Source organism: Epinephelus lanceolatus, chromosome 10 (assembly GCF_041903045.1).
Source record: "Epinephelus lanceolatus isolate andai-2023 chromosome 10, ASM4190304v1, whole genome shotgun sequence".
NCBI classification, from domain to species: domain Eukaryota; kingdom Metazoa; phylum Chordata; class Actinopteri; order Perciformes; family Serranidae; genus Epinephelus; species Epinephelus lanceolatus.
This window is the reverse complement of record NC_135743.1, coordinates 12,726,239-12,741,831: the sequence shown is the minus strand read 5'-3', so window position 1 is coordinate 12,741,831 and position 15,593 is coordinate 12,726,239. Positions and strand designations below refer to the sequence as shown.

Here is a 15,593-nt window from a genome sequence, read left to right as displayed (position 1 = left end):
CAGTTATTATTAATCCTTTTTTTAATCCTTTGATAAATTTTCTTGTCAATGTAAAAACAGAAAAAGTTAAATAGAACAATGTGTGTTAAAGCATTGGATAATCTCCTGAGAAAGTAAACACAAGCACACACAGGTCACTGACTACAGCGCATTAAAAGAAAAAAAAAAATCACTGATGCAGAAGCACGGGGATTAGCTCAGTCTGTGGATCCTCAACAGCAAGGTGTCACTAAACAAAGACATTTAACCAAATCACATCACTCTGAATCGCATATCTCAACTGAGCTTTCCCTCATTTCTCCTCTCAGACGTCTTTATATCAAACAACAGTTTTGTTAAACAGCTCTGACTTTACAGTTTCACCTGCCTATCGATAACACAACAGTCACAGAGTCATGCTGAAACATCTAATGATATCCATCTAGTTTAGAGAACATCTTTTTCTAACAGTGCCAAAGACTGAAGAAAATTAACAATACAAGGTTCAACTTATCATCTTAGGAAAGCATGAGGAACAGACGCAGTCATACTGATCTTCTGTTTACAGTAATCTCAAGACACATGCATCCCATAAACAAAAAGCCAAAGTACAATTTTACTTCCATCTCTTGCTCAGAGAAAGAACAACTCAGTTAATCTGATGTAAATAAAGTACATCCCAGTTAAAAAGATATTATGGAAATTTTAGTTTAACTACAAACCGTGCACACTTCAGATCACACTGACAGTTTCCCCAGAGCGTAGTTTAAGTATTTTAAATTGTGATTTGCCTTGAGACAATTGCAATGTACCCCGACGTGCATTCAAAGAGTTACCGGTCACTGTAGTTATTACTCCTGTCCATAAATCCACATTATCATTCTGTGCAAAAATACCCAAACTTTAAGTTTCAGCAGTGGAACAGAGTGAGAAATTATGTAGCTATCTTCCAAAGTTCTGGTCAGCTCAGCAAAGTTAAACTCTGCCTGACAACTGCAGAGGAAATGTGATGGGCTTCCTGTTTTGAGCAGGTGTCTGTAAATTAGATTTCATACTCTGAAATGAATCAAAGCCAGCGGCTGTATTAGAGGTGGGAGTTGATCTAATATGTTATTGTATGTTTTTGAAAATGGAAAATGAAATATTCTAAACCACTGGGATGATTATCTTAAAATGTTTTTTTTTTGTTATGTTTTTTTAAAAACAGTGCTTAGAAGATGTGTTCACACAAAAACCATGCGTACACCTTTTCCCACACATAAACTGGTTTTATAAAAGAAACGTGCAGTGAGCCTCTGCATCTCAGGCATTCTTCAGACAGGTGCGCACACGAATTTAGCTGAGACACCTGTGGGTAATATAAGGACAAGATTCAATATGAGCTGAGAGGAAGATAACCTGTGTTAAGGTTGTTTTACTGATGTGTTGTTACTGCAGGCTACACGGCGTTCTGTAAAATGTCAAAGGCGCATTTATGAAGTTTATTTTAAATTCATCTCCCAGTTAGTGATGGTTTTATGTTATTATGTGAAGCACTTTGTAAAGTCAGTTTCAACATGTGCACTTAAATTAATTATCATCCTTCTAACGTTTAATAATAATGATGATTGACATGTTACCGCGATGATCGTTTGCAGAAATGTGATGATTCGTTGGTACGGAGGCTACAAATAGCCACAGCTGTGCGTAATGACAGCTGCTCTGGTGCTGTTGGAGAACATCGCTGAAGTGGAACACTCAGTGATATTGCACTTTCTTTACCACATTTCTCACGGACAGATCTAATTACACCCTTTTTCCACCAACACTGAACCGATTCCGTTCTGCTTCCCACACCTAATTTGGACCATTCGGAACATTTCGGTCAAGCATAAATTGGTGCAGAGCCCAAAAAGTAACAGGTTTTCCTTGATCTGAAATGTAAACCATGATGTGAACCAATACAATGAATTTGTTGTCTGTCCATAGCACTCCCGACCACTCCTAGTACCTAAATTTTGGAATGCTCTGTCTGCTTCCTTACAGTGTGCTGACTCTGGTTTCTTTTAAACGCCAGCTAAAGACACACCTGTTTAGACTAGTGTTTGGTAACCTGTACACACCAGAGCTGTATTTTTTCTTGTGTGTGCAAAATTTTGCTAGTTGTGCACTTTTAACTACATGGCTCACGTTGTCTCTTTGTCTCTGCAATTTTTTTCTTGTTTATCCTCCACATTTTGGGTTTACTTGATCTTATACTTCATCCTACTTAACTCAGACATTTTTGTGCCATCTAATGGTAGTAATACACTGATCTAGTATGTCAAAACAAGATGGCAGCCATCTCTGCCAAGTTAGTCTGCAGCCGATCCTGACGCAAAAGTGGACAAGGCCCAAAACCTGATCACATTTTATGTTTGAAACTTTATTTATGATTAATAATGCTTGTATTTACAATTTTTGCAACAGTAACAAGCTCAGATGCTGTTAATTAGGAAGTACTCGTTAGTTTTTTTATACTTATCGGGTCCTACTGATCATAAATAGATAGGAGAAATTAAAGATGCCCCACAAAGGTTTGGGTCTCAGGAGGATATTGCTTTTGTAAAGTGACCTATAGCTGTGAAATGCACTTCATGAATAAATTTTACTAACTTACGACGTCAGTGGGCGCGTCGTATTCTACAGGTTAGAAACAGAGGATGGAGACGTCAAGTGCCAAGTGGTCTCGGGGGGAAAAAAAAGCATGCGGTCGTTTAATTAATAGTTGGTCAATGCTTGTTTTTGAGGGAAAAACAAATATCTGTAATAGGTAATGAATGTAATCCGTGATCTTGCTACTACTGTTAACGTCCGTTCTGCAACGTTCTCTGTCGATGACACGTCCTTGATTACAATGGTTCTGCGCAGAACTAGTGGAAACACAGCTGGTTCTTTAGTTGGCACCAAGGTTCAAGAAGCAGAGAAAATAAGGGTTATATGTGGTGGATAGGGGCGGGGGAAATTGATACGGCACAGTATTGTGATATTTTTGTATGGCAATATCGCCTCACCATACTGACACCAAGCATCAATTTTTTTTCATTATATAAATTATTAATATTACAAATACAAATTAAACTTTTAGTAGCCTACCAGAATGATAAAATCAGTTGCTTTTTCAGTTTATTAGAAACATTTTGCTGCGATAAAAATGACTGAAGTGAGATGAACAGACTGAAAACTTTATCTTAGATAAAACTGTTAACGTTGACAAAGTTTTCCCATGGGGACATAATTTACTGTTGAGAAAAGAGAACAAATCGCAATATATGTAACCGCAATACTCAGCATATTGCAACATGTTTACAATTGCAATTATCATGACATATGTATCGTGATATCGTATCGTGGGGCCTCTGGTGATTCCCACCCATAGTGGTGGAGCGGGCACTTGTATCGATATTAAAATGAATGTTTATGGGTGTTTCGAACATCCAGTGATGTTGAACAGAGGGTGAGGAAATGAGGCTCGTGCATGTGCGCCCAGATTTATAGAGTAGAATCAAGCTCACACGTGGCTTTATAAATCTTACGAAAATGTTTCTGCCTTTGTACATACACACACGTTAGTCTTGAATCTACAGTTTTCTGCATCTGGCCCCTGGGTTAGCATTCAAGCACATCTCCTCAGTAGGATGAAGATATTGAAATCAAGGCAGACACAATCCATCGCTGTCTAACAACATTCAATAAAACTAGCCGTCATAATCAATCACAGTAGGATCACAGTTCTATACAGGCACATTATTATGCGACCGTGGTCACAGACATGAACTAGTCAGACTACTCACTGAGCAGGAAGTGGCTCCTGTCTTGTTAGTATCATTCCTGAACACAGAAATGCAGCATTAAATCCTGAGTTTTAAAAGGAGAAGGTTAATCTTTAACTCCACCGGTGAAAATCACATTTGATTGTTTTACGATCTATTTACATAGAAACTCTGTTCTGCCTGTTCTTTGGTTAAATTAGTGCATAGGTGTGCAAACCCGAACTTCGGTGGTAAATAAGGCACTTTTAAATATTCTGTCATCACCTACCTACTCTGCTCTTCCCCTTGTATTTCATTCTCATCTTAAGGAGCTTTTCCGGCGTGCCTTGCGCTGATAAAAGCCATACCGTGAGTTCTGAAGTGCGTCGTCAGATCCGTTGCCTTTTCAAACTGTTTGCCGCACACCCTGCAGGCCAGTGTGCCGTCCTCTTCCCTCCCCAGAGCTGCGGAGGACAGAGAGGGCGATGCAGGTGCAGAACCGTCCAGAGAGCTCTTATCATCGTGATTCCTGCCGTTACCTGGGGAGGGTGCTGGGAGCCCGCTGAGGGATTGCTGGTTGTCAGTGGATGCATCTTTCTTTTTGTGTATGATGAAGCGATGGCGTGACAGGGAGGAGATGGAAGTGAAGCAGGCGCCACACTGTAGACACTGCTGACCGCTGCCGCCCTCTGTCCCTCCTCGTCGGTGCTGGCTGATATGCTCCAGGAACAATGCCTGGTCCTCTGTGGTAAAGCCACAGGGAGCACAGCGGAACCCAGACTCGGGGTGGGAGTAGGGGGCAGGAGCAGAGGAGGAGGAGGAGGACCGCAACTTCTTCACTGGACTCATTCCATCTGTGGACTCTTCGTCCCGCTCCATCTTCATAGCTCCTCTCCGTCTCCGGGTAGCCCCCAGACTGCTGTCCTGCTCTGAGGAACTGTCGGCTTCATCCTCTCCTCCCTGTGACCAGAGGAAATCAAGACAACTGCCGTTCACAACGTCTTAGTAAAATCTGTTTCCCGTTTGACTCCTTGAAAGAAGAGTAGCAGCTTACCATCAGTGTGTCCTGGCCCGCTGGGTCCACGCTGTGTCTGAGCTGAACATGTCTCTCCAGCATCTCTCTGCTGCTGAATGTCTTCTTACCCTCAGTACAAAACCTACACACACACACACACACACACACACACACTTACAAATGCACTTTCTAATGATTTAGTGACTGCAGTGAAAGTCTGAGTGGGCATCACACAGTAAAATCACTTATTTCAGGTATCACAGTTTGACCCTAAGTTTTACAAAACAATTCTTCATGAGTTCGACTTTCCTCTCCAGGGGTCTCACTTATAAACATTGCGTACACACAAAACGAGGCCTACTTCAAATGCAAAAGTTGTGATGTATAAAAACAGACTTGATGGGAGAAACTTTGACCCATACTTAAGAACACTTTGGAGACAGGAAATTGGCGAAGCAGATTAGGGATGCGCGCGGTTAGTCGTCTAAATGATTAAATGTAATGAAATGAAATATTAGTCAGTTAAACCAGTTAGTGTTTTATTCATGTACAAGGCTGCTTAACTGTCATGTAGCCGCCCGCCACTAGTGGGTGCTACAGAGCCGTCAGACAGCAGTCCCCCTCCCCGCAGTAATGCTTGAGTAGACTGGAGTTTTAAAACAGCACGGTGGGAAATTAGAGATGTCCTCTCACAAAACCAGCGTGGTTTGGCAGTACTTTGATCTAGAAAATGAATTCAGCAGCAGTTTATCTTTTGAGATGTTATAATGTTTGTTAACTTTAAATGAGCTGTTGTCACATAATGTGCAGGATTTACATTCATACTGCACGGTGCAAAATACCTCTCATTTCAGCTGAAATTCAATTATAATTTAGATGTTGTTTTATTAACTTTAAAGTGAATTATTATCATTTCTGTCAGATAATCTGCAAGGTTCAATGTGCCCCACATTTCAGAGGCAATTTATTTATTTTAGATGTTATTTTAGAGGTTAACTTTGACTGAGTTGCCGTCATGTTCACATTCATACGGCACAAAGTGTCTCGTACTTCAGCGGCATTTAAAATCCGACATGGTTGTTGAAGAATGTGATTAAAGGCTTCAAAGGGCTCTTAATGCACACAATATTTTTGGGACAATGTTTCAAATACTTCATAAATTGTGCTAAATTTTGACTGTTTTCTGAGTGTTTTCCTTTTTTAGACTAGTTGACTAGTCTGAATTAAAATTTTTAGTTGACAGGGAAATGTGTGCTTTTGTCACAGGCCTTTGTATTGTGTAAAAGTTAAGATAATATTACTGTCTTTATGTATATTTAAATAAACTTAAACTGTTAAGTAAAGTGTTCCTGACTGTACAACAGAGGGCTGCTGACCTGTCCCAGGCCAGGCCGAACATTAGATATAATTTTGTAAAAAAAAAAAAAGATCCCAATAATTAAATAACATTACAGGCTATTCTAGGTTTCTGTGATAATTAACTCGAACTTGACACAGCCTGCTGCTTTTAGTCTTGACTCTACAGAGTTTCATGCATCTAGCCCCCGGGTTGCCATTCAAGTGCATCTCCTCAGTGGGATGAAAATATTGAAACAGAAATTCTCTTGATAATTGTATCGATGAAGGATACAGAGTGTGGGGTACTCACTTGCAGCGAAAGCAGCGATTCATGACTTTGTGTTTGTCTCTGATGTGACGTCTCATACTGGAGGTGGTGGTGAAGGAGCTCTCACATTTGTTACAAGGAAACTTCTTCAGCTTCTGCACAACACACACACAAACAACCATTTGCCTACATCTGTTTAAACAGCTGTATTTTAAAATGGAATTAATTTAGTTGCATTATACATCTTAGACAGCAGGGGGGGATGTTGGACTGTCAGACCTTGCCATGTTGTTCAGCCATATGGCCGATGTACTCCTCCCGGTCTGTGAAGCGTGCATGGCAAGGCGCACACTTCCACCCTGAGGGGGTCTTCACTCTTTCTTTCCTCACTTTTTCTTCTTTATCATCATCCATCCATTCCTCTCCGTCTGAGCTCTCCAGCTTCAATGAGGGCCGTGATCGAGAGGGCGCAGCTGGAGGTGAAGGCAACTCTTGTTTTAACGTGGGAGTTTTATGGGTCTGAGGAAGAGGAATAAACAGAGTGACATGATAAGGCTGATTTTTTTAATATCTTTAATGACTTTATCAGACACTATATAAGCCTGCACGTACCTTGAAATGGTCCAGGAGGGAATTCCTCTGAGAAAACAACTTGGTGCACTCGGGGCATTTAAACACATGCACCTTCTGATTGGTTAAATGAGTGTCGAAGTGGACGTGCAGCAGGGACTTGTTTGTGAAAACAGTGTCACACATAACACATTTATAGATTGACCTGCAAAAGGATAAAAACTGGGTCAGTTAATTGAAAGCCAACCCTTTATTTTAAATGAGGAAAATTCAAATGTGTGTGTGTCTGTATACATACATGGTCTGTCCTTCAGTGAGCGTTGGGTGTTGGGCACTGATGTGGTTCTGTATGCTGGGAGCAGATTTGAAAGCCATTGGACAGCTAGGGCATTTGTGAAACATGTCACAATGAGCCTGCTGGATGTGAGACTTCACTGAGTTAAGCCCTCCAAACACCACCAGACAACTGGAACATCTGCAGAGAGAAGAAGGATCGATAAATGGCAGAGAAAAGAGGAAAACACAGGTGTGTAGATAGAATTTATGTGGATATAACAATGATTTCACGAAGAGGCAACCTCTGAGGCTGAAAAATAAGCCGATGCAGAAGTGCCATAAAAATGCAGTTCTTTGAACGGCCCCTTGAGGCTGGCTCCTGAAGTGAGTCAATCCCCATCGACGCCCATTTTAAAATGCCCAACTTTACAGCAGAAATAAACATGCTTACAGCCTGGTACATGACAGCTGTACAAGGATGGATTTTTACGTAACTCTATGCCATTTACCTTTTTTAAGGCTTACAGTTATACATAATTAAAGCTCCAGTAGGCAACATTGTTTTGGTATAATTGAGTAAAAATTTTATAATATCAAGACAACAACAATATAATATCCTCTAAGCATAATGTCAATCAAGCGGTCTGAACAATAGGTTTCTGCACCTCACCATGGCTCTGTGTTCAGCCTCTAAAGAATCAGTATCGTGCCGATGTGAATCAACCAATCAAAGGTCAGCTCAGACCACTGCGTTCCTATTGGCTGTTCTACTGCATATGCGCGTTCCTGTGCCGCTGGCAGAAGGGGAGAGCAAGCAGCAATGGCGAACAGTGCACCAGGTAAAATAGCTATTCCAGCATTGGCTACAACTGCCTACACAGCTAAACCCAAAAAAAGGAAGACAGAACTCGGTTCCCCGGAGCCCCAGAGGGAGGGGAAGGGTGAGGTGGGGCTGAGCCCGGCCGGAGGGCGCGAGGGTCGGCCATGGGAGCGGAGCCGAGAGCTCTCCGCGGAGAGCGAGAGCCGAGCCTTGGGAGTTTGTGTGGGTCCGCGAGGGAGGGATGGGGAGGGCTGCTGCGCGGTGAGGGAGAGTGAGGCTCGGGAGTATGTACGGGGCCGCGAGTGAGGGATGGGGAGGGCTGCTGCGTGGTGAGGGAGAGCCGAGGCTCCCAGAGAGGGAGAAATAGAACCAAGTAGGATAAAATACTCGTGTGCTCGTCTGGTAGGAGGGGCTCAGGGCAGAGACGAACAAAACCTAACTCAGATGAGACTCAAATCAACCGTTTTCAGGCTTTCTACCTACTGCAGCTTTAAGGGTGTGACTACTTTGAGACTTTGAGTGACAGGTGGGTACTGTTGACAAGTTGCTACCATGGTGACAGGCTGGTTAGTTAACATAACCATGGCTTTACCCCAAAGTCACAGAGTAAACCACTGACTAAAACTTCTTGTTTTTCTTTAAACCCGAAGAGACCATATTTGGGCGAGAGGCTGTCGCTCTGGAGGAGCAAGGGGTGGAGCAAAGCAGCCAACCCCTTAAAAATGCGGAACCATAAGCCTAAATAAAATGTAAATGAGGGACTTATACAAAAATTCATCCCTGCACAGTTGTCATAAAGGAGGATTTTTGTACTAGGCTGTGAACATGTTTATTTCTGCTGTAAAGTTGAGCATTTTAACATGGGGGTCTATGGGGATTGACTCACTTCTTGAACCAGCCTCAAGTGGCCATTCAAAGAACTGCAGTTTTTGGCACTTTCTTGTTGACTTCTTTTTTAGCCAAAGAGGTTGCAGCTTAGCTTAGCCACACCTGTCACTTGGAAATTTAACTGCAACTCTCTGGTTGCTTAAAAAAGTTGTGTTCAGGGTTTGGTTGTACAATAAGACCCTCTATGGGATAACTTTTGCTCAACATTAGATACGTATGGTACTTGGATGTTTATTTTTTACGGTAAGTACATTTTGTTTTGATGGTTTAAGCCTGTTTTAGCCAGCGAAAATTAGCATTATGACAGTTAACGATAGCTGTAAATGCACTGTACCAGACAAGCTAGCAGTTAGCATAAGGGTTAGCATTGCACTCTTGTCCAAATATGGTCACTTCTGGCTCCAAAGATCCAAGATAGCTACGACCAAAATGCCAAACTCGATGTTTAAAAATGCAGTCCACAAACCAAAGAGTGAAGTCACAATAACTACATCCATTTATACTATAAAGTCTACTGTGCTATACACTATACTTGTCTATGGATATCACACCTGTATCCAATGCGCCGAGCGAAGTGTAAACAGGTCTCATCAAGGTGTGATTGAAATAGAGGCTGCTTGGTCGTGCATCCACACTCCGGGCAGACGTGTGGTGGGCAGCCTTGATGGATGCGCTGATGAGCTGCTGCACTGCAGCTGTTGGGCAGGAGCATGGGAGGAGAGCAGTCTGTGCATGACTGGAGAACAAGAGAAGAAGAAAGGTAAAGCCAAAGAAAGGTTAGAGTTCAGTTTCATATCATTAAGGAAAAAGATTCTTGCAATTTTTCCTGAAACTCAGAAGACTCACAGCGGTTTGTGCTGGTTTCATTTCTTGGAAGTGTTCAGCCACCTCTTCTTTGCTGCCAAACTGAGCCTGACACTCAGGACATTTATTACTGACGTACTGCGCTGCCTCCACTTTCTTCTTGGATGCTGCCTGATGTGGCTGGGGTGTTGGGTTTGTGGTGGCCTGGCCTAAGAGGGATGATGACACTGCTGAAGACAAAAGAGATGGAGAAAGCACATCTGAGGAATCGAAGGAGAACAGGCAAAGAAAACACATGCAGATATCACATCCAAAATGGTGCTGAGACAGAGACAATGTTCACCAACCAGTCGCCGTGGGTTCCTGCTGGGCAATCATCTGCTCCACGGGCACAGGTTTCATGACCAGGTGTGAACACTGCATGATCAGGCCTCTCTCCTTGTGCTCTCTGGCGTGTAAAAGCAGGCTGCACTTGTTGTAGAAGGCTAACCGCTTGGCGCAGTGATTACAGGTCACCTCAATCCTCAGCGAGCGCCGAGCGTAGTGACGCACCAGGCTCTGCTCCAGGGCGAAGGCGTCGCCACACTCCAAACAGCGGTAACCCTGCAGGGGATCAAACATTCATCTTTTTAGACACTGATACACTGATATGAACTAACATTTATTTTCATTACCACTTAAAGTGCAGATCATTTTCTTGATCATAATTTGTTGTTTTGTCCCTAAAATGTCAAAAAATAGTGATAGTTTGTCCAGACCAACAGTCCAAAAACCCCCCAGATTATTAAGTTAACTATCATATATTAGCATCAACTGATTGCTTCAGCTCTGTTCACACTGACAGCTTACCTGTGCAGGTAGAGGGAGGCCCCACTCTGCAGGGAGAGGTAAGCTCAGGTCTGGTTTATAACTGGGCAGCAGGTTCTTGTTGTTGAGGATCTTGTTAAAAGCTTCCACCAGGTTGGTCTGAGTCTTGGATATGATCGCCCCAGTGCTGTTCACAATTGAGGCTGGTCTGCTGCTGCCTTGAGACGTTAGCAGAGGTGAAGGTGCAGAAAGTGTCACCCCGCTGTTCGCAGTTTTCTGACCCAGGCCGCGAGGGTTGGCCCCACCAGAGCTGACTCTGGCAGTGGAGACAGAGATGGAGGGCAGGGCTGCAGTTTTGGTGATGCTAACAGCTGTCGGGGAAACTTTAGGCTTTGTGTTCACTGTGGTTTTGTCTTTGACTGCGCTGGCACGTTCCAGCGTTACAGCACACACATCCTGGAGTGTCACCACTGCAGGTGACTGAGACTGCTGGGAGAACTCCCTCTTGGATCTCGTGTTAGGTCGTTCTGGTGAACTGTTTGCTCCCTTGGTAGTGGCTCTACCACCTTTTTTAGGTGCAACACCAGACACAGTCCTCGTGATGCTGCCTGTAGGCATTTTGATTTTAACTTTGAGTGGACGCAGTGGAGATGAAACCGTCTCTGCAGCACTAGCAGGCACAGGATCCTCAGCGCCACCATCACAGCTCTCCTCGTCTAAATTGTCTCCATCTGCAGCCACCTTTTCATTTAGCTTCTCAGTGTCACCTGGCTTGTTCTCTTCTTTGGATTCAATTTCCATGAGCTCCTCCTTGTGGTTCTCTGCTGTTTGGGCTGAATCAGGGCTGCTGCTTCTCTTAGGGGCCACAAGACCTGTCTCACTGGGCGGTGGGCTTTCAGGCGAGTCCCTCTCATCAATCACATGCTCTGGGTATTTTTCCTCTGGCACTGATGCAGAGCCCTTGCTGAGAGTGGGAAGGCAGTCCTGGGGGCTCTGTGGTTGAAGAGCTGTGGAGGGAGAACAGGGGGTGGTAGGTCGCCTCTCTTGCTCAAGGTTGGGTTCAGGTTTTGCAGGTGAAAGAGAAGGCATACGAGGAGGATGAGAGTCAAGACAAGATGTGGTTTCAGGAGACCTGAGCAGTTTAGGCCGTAGTTTTGCTTTGTGTTTAAATTTGGGAGGGGCGGACATTTCAGATTCTGGGCTCTCCTGGATCACCAGGGGACTTCCTAGGTCTGGCTCTGAGTCATCTTCATCTGAGTGCATAACACGTTTAATTCCGACCTTAATACTCCCGTTTTGTGGTGGGGATGACGGATTACTGAGGCAAGTTTCCTCCTTCTGAGGGGAGTGAGGAGGAAGGTGAGGGCTGGCAGAGTGCAAGGAGGGAGGAGATGAGGAGTTGGGATCAGCACTAGTTGAAGACTGGAGGTAGAGGAGGGGCTTCAAACTGTTCATGACATCAGTCGTGTGCTGGACAGATCCTGCCTCAGCTCCTTTATCGCTTTCACCCTCATCGGTGCTCAGTGTGGATCTCAATGGTGAATGAGGGGGCCACGGCTCTGTGTTGGACTGTCCCTCATCTCTGGGGATGGATCCCTCAAATCCATTGGCGATCTGGGGCTCCACAGGCGCACCAGCAGACATTTTGGGACCAAACTGTGAGGTGTGGACTCCCACTTTGACCTGACCCAGAGAGTTTATGCCACTGTTTGAGGGATTGTCTGTTTTATCCCTGACCAACTTGTCCTCCTCTTCAGAAGAGTCAGACCGAACGGTGTTCTTTACTATAACACTGACCACAGGAGGGTCATTTTGCGAGGCAGGAGGGCCAGGATAGTGTGAAGGAGACCCACTCTCTCTCTCATCTGCATTAGACCCCACCTCATCCTGTTCCTCCTCTGGACTTGACTGAATGGCCTCTTTGGCATCGATATCAGGAATGTCAAACGCTGCCAGCAAATCATCAAAGTCTGGGGTCTTCATGTCCCCCATTGCCAGCACAAGGCTTGAGACCTGTTAGAAAACACAAGTCAGAGCAATATATGCAAGTTAATTTAATCATGACACGTTGATGCAGCTGAACTGCGAAAGTTACTTTTATGTCTGACTGACCGATGTCTTAAAAACCAATTGCTGATTGTCAAGATTGTAACACCATCAGGATCCATGACCCAGCCCCTAATCCTGTTTCTCGCCTCATGTCACTTTCTTGTCACTCTCTGCTCCTCGAATATCTTTGGTTTATTCTAGCATTTACAAGCGGACCAGATAAAATGTCTTGTGTGAGAAAGCTGCTCTTGATTGGTCAGAATTTCCGTGTAGGAAAAATCCAGGAAGTAAACAAAACGTTGAAGAAGAGTACACTTGCAAGATAATTGCGACACTTTCTAATGTCACAATGGAGGGACAACTACGCAGGTTGATTTTAGCGCTGCTCATCGTGGACTATATTGCTGTCATTGTTCATTTTAGTCAAACCATACAGTTTGAAAACGAGGCGCGGCTCCAACTAGAAAACAATGTTTTGATGCACTGGATGTGCTGAATGTGCATATTAAGGCAGTACAGGAGGAGGTGCACATTAATAATCCTCCAGGACTGTAACATGTTTAACCCAAACAATGTGTCACGTGACTGCAGTTGGTTCAGATCAAGGTCGGAACATGTTCTCACCACAAACTAACCACACAGTTTGTTTGTAACCAGCCCGAGACCACCTCTTCAAGAAGGTCTTGGTCCGGCTGTTTTAGTGCGATTGCTGTGTTCACACCTGCCCTACTGAACTGCATTTAGGGGGCAAATGAACTTGAGTTCTACTGGACAGAACCAAACAAGCAGGTGTGAAAGCACCCTTATTAACCTGACCCTGGACCTCTATTCCTAATCCTAACATGTTAAGTGATGACAATAGTTAGGTGTGAAGTTACTTTTATTTTAAACTAAACCACTATTAACTTCCTAATTCTAAAATGTTTAATAATCAGCATTTATTTTTTGTATTTTTCCCTCCATGCACAAGTTTTGGTTTCTTTATTTTTTTACTCAGCTAAACAATTGATGGACTAACCTATTTTCAGTATTTTAAATTTGAGGCGTGACATATGTTTGGGAGTTTTTCTCCATACAGAGTAACGAGCATCTAGATCAGTGTTTGCCAAATCTTCATGGGGGAATCACGGGGCCTTCTCAATTTTAAGGTGTAAGAAACCTTTTTATAAATATATATGTTCAGTGGGGCTACATCTCAAAACTTCTGTAAAGAAAACTGAATGAAATAGATTATTATTCAAGATTTAAAAATAAAAAATAAAAAAATAGGGGCATAACAAAGAACTGAACATAATCTATGTTCACAGAGCCTTCATTCTTTGCCAAACAGCCTCTTTCTGCATTAGAAAAGTTCAGTTAAAACAACCATAAAGCTAATAAAACAATTGCAAGTGTCAGAGAGAAGAAAACACGTTAAAGAAGTCCATTATTATGCTGATTATTGATAAAATACATAACACAGACAAATAATTGTATAACAGTTATTTCTGATATACCATAATATTAAAAGGAAAAAAACTTAAAAATCAATCTAAATCTCAGTGTATTTACAATTTAACTTCCTGTAGGTATTGCGTTCACAGATTGGGTTAATTGCACAGATTAGGGGGCTCCAAAAACTAACCCATTTTAAGTAAGGGAGTCTGATAACGTTAACTTACTGAGTCACAGCTAATGACGGGTCACAGATTTCGGTGTTACAGATATCAAAAATGTGACAGCTGGTATCACAAAATGGTCGAGACTGTGTGAAGAAATGCAGTTGGCATGTTGTTATTCTGCTCCAGACTTTCCTGGTGAAATATTAACACGTTTGAAGAAACAAATCAGTTGCTGTTTCGCATGTCAAACTTAGTTAAATAGTCGTGTTGCAACAAGTGGGCTCTTCGGCTAACCGCTAGCTAAACTTTAGCATTTAGCAGCTAGCGCGCCGTGCTAACGTCAATCGGCCAACTTTCTTCATGTAACCAAAAACTACAGCTGGCTAGGTTAGTGTAACACTCAGCTGCTGTGGTCATAATATACTTCGTTTAATAAGTATTATGTTCACCCTAGTTCATGTTAACATCAGCTATTGCTTGCATTTAATTTGAATTACCTGCTAGTAAGCGAAGTTGATTCCTGACTTTACTCTCGGTCGCATAAATTTACGTCATCAAATCCTGCGACGGTGACTATGTTTATTTCACTTACAAAAAGAATGTTTATTTTACATGTAGTTAAAGCAATATCGTGCAAAATAATTCAGAAATGTTACTTAGAAAATAAAAAAATCTAAGAAAATATATTTCTGATGCGAAGTGTAATTTCTACAATGTGACTACTTGTGGCATTGTAAATCTGCAAACTGGAAACAATGTAAATTTGTAAGTGCTTGCTGGAAACTGTGCTTATGAGATATAAATTTTAGCTTCACGTATTACAGTAACACAAATTCGGATTATTCTTTTTAATCAATCTGAGTATTCTGCAGGAAAAAAGTACCTACATGACACACTTCACATTTACACATTTGGCAAACCATCAGCTGCTTTTTTTCCAAGTTACATGAAGGTGTAAACTGATGCTAATTCTCAGAATGAGAAAATTATTAAAACATATTCAGTGTTATAAGCCAAAGGGTGTTTGTCAGCATGTCTATACAGCTCTCCCCTAGGCTGTAGTCACGTATACATTATGTCTTGCATCCTGTTTTGATCTGTAAAGAACACCCAGCCATAGTAATAATATTCCCATTTTGCATGTTTAACAGGGTGCTAGTTGTGTGATACTGGTGAGAGTTTGTAAATATCAATGCAACATCCATTAATATTATTGGAAAAGTACGCATGTAAAAATAACATTGTTGCAGCTAACCAGCATTGGAAATTAGCACCAGCTACCAGCCAAATGCTGGTAAAATATGCAAGTGGCTGCTAGATTTACTTTTCTCACCAACAAAAAACCCCATTGATAATCTATTGAGTAGCTGGTAGATTTTGGACTCCACTAACCACAGTGGCAGGTGGA

General features: G+C 42.6%; 1 protein-coding gene across 2 annotated transcripts; it reads right to left on the bottom strand.

Moving 5' to 3' along the window:
- Positions 1-3: 3 nt before the first annotated feature.
- On the bottom strand, positions 4-14,733 carry znf687a (zinc finger protein 687a). Of its 2 annotated transcripts, none has more exons than XM_033640697.2 (11): positions 14,683-14,733; positions 10,578-12,548; positions 10,076-10,331; positions 9,771-9,958; positions 9,476-9,660; positions 7,239-7,415; positions 6,983-7,145; positions 6,650-6,889; positions 6,413-6,525; positions 4,804-4,906; positions 4-4,709 (listed from the first exon to the last, which is right to left on the bottom strand). In XM_033640697.2, the coding sequence occupies exons 2-11, from the start codon at positions 12,525-12,527 to the stop codon at positions 4,074-4,076; spliced, it is 4,011 nt and encodes a 1,336-aa protein (XP_033496588.2). In that variant the 5' UTR covers positions 12,528-12,548; positions 14,683-14,733; the 3' UTR covers positions 4-4,073. The 2 variants fall into 2 exon arrangements, with proteins under 2 accessions (XP_033496588.2, XP_033496589.2); XM_033640698.2 differs by having other exon boundaries at positions 9,771-9,955.
- Positions 14,734-15,593: the final 860 nt, after the last annotated feature.

What these genes read in the sequence shown, in the direction of transcription:
- znf687a (XM_033640697.2), bottom strand. Translation starts at nt 12,527, where the DNA reads ATGGGGGACATGAAGACCCCAGACTTTGATGATTTGCTGGCAGCGTTT. An exon ending in GCCTCCCTCTACCTGCACAG is followed by an intron (nt 10,332 to 10,577) that starts GTAAGCTGTCAG and finishes GATCCCCTGCAG; the next exon opens with GGTTACCGCTGTTTGGAGTG. An exon ending in TGGCTGAACAACATGGCAAG is followed by an intron (nt 6,526 to 6,649) that starts GTCTGACAGTCC and finishes TGTGTTGTGCAG; the next exon opens with AAGCTGAAGAAGTTTCCTTG.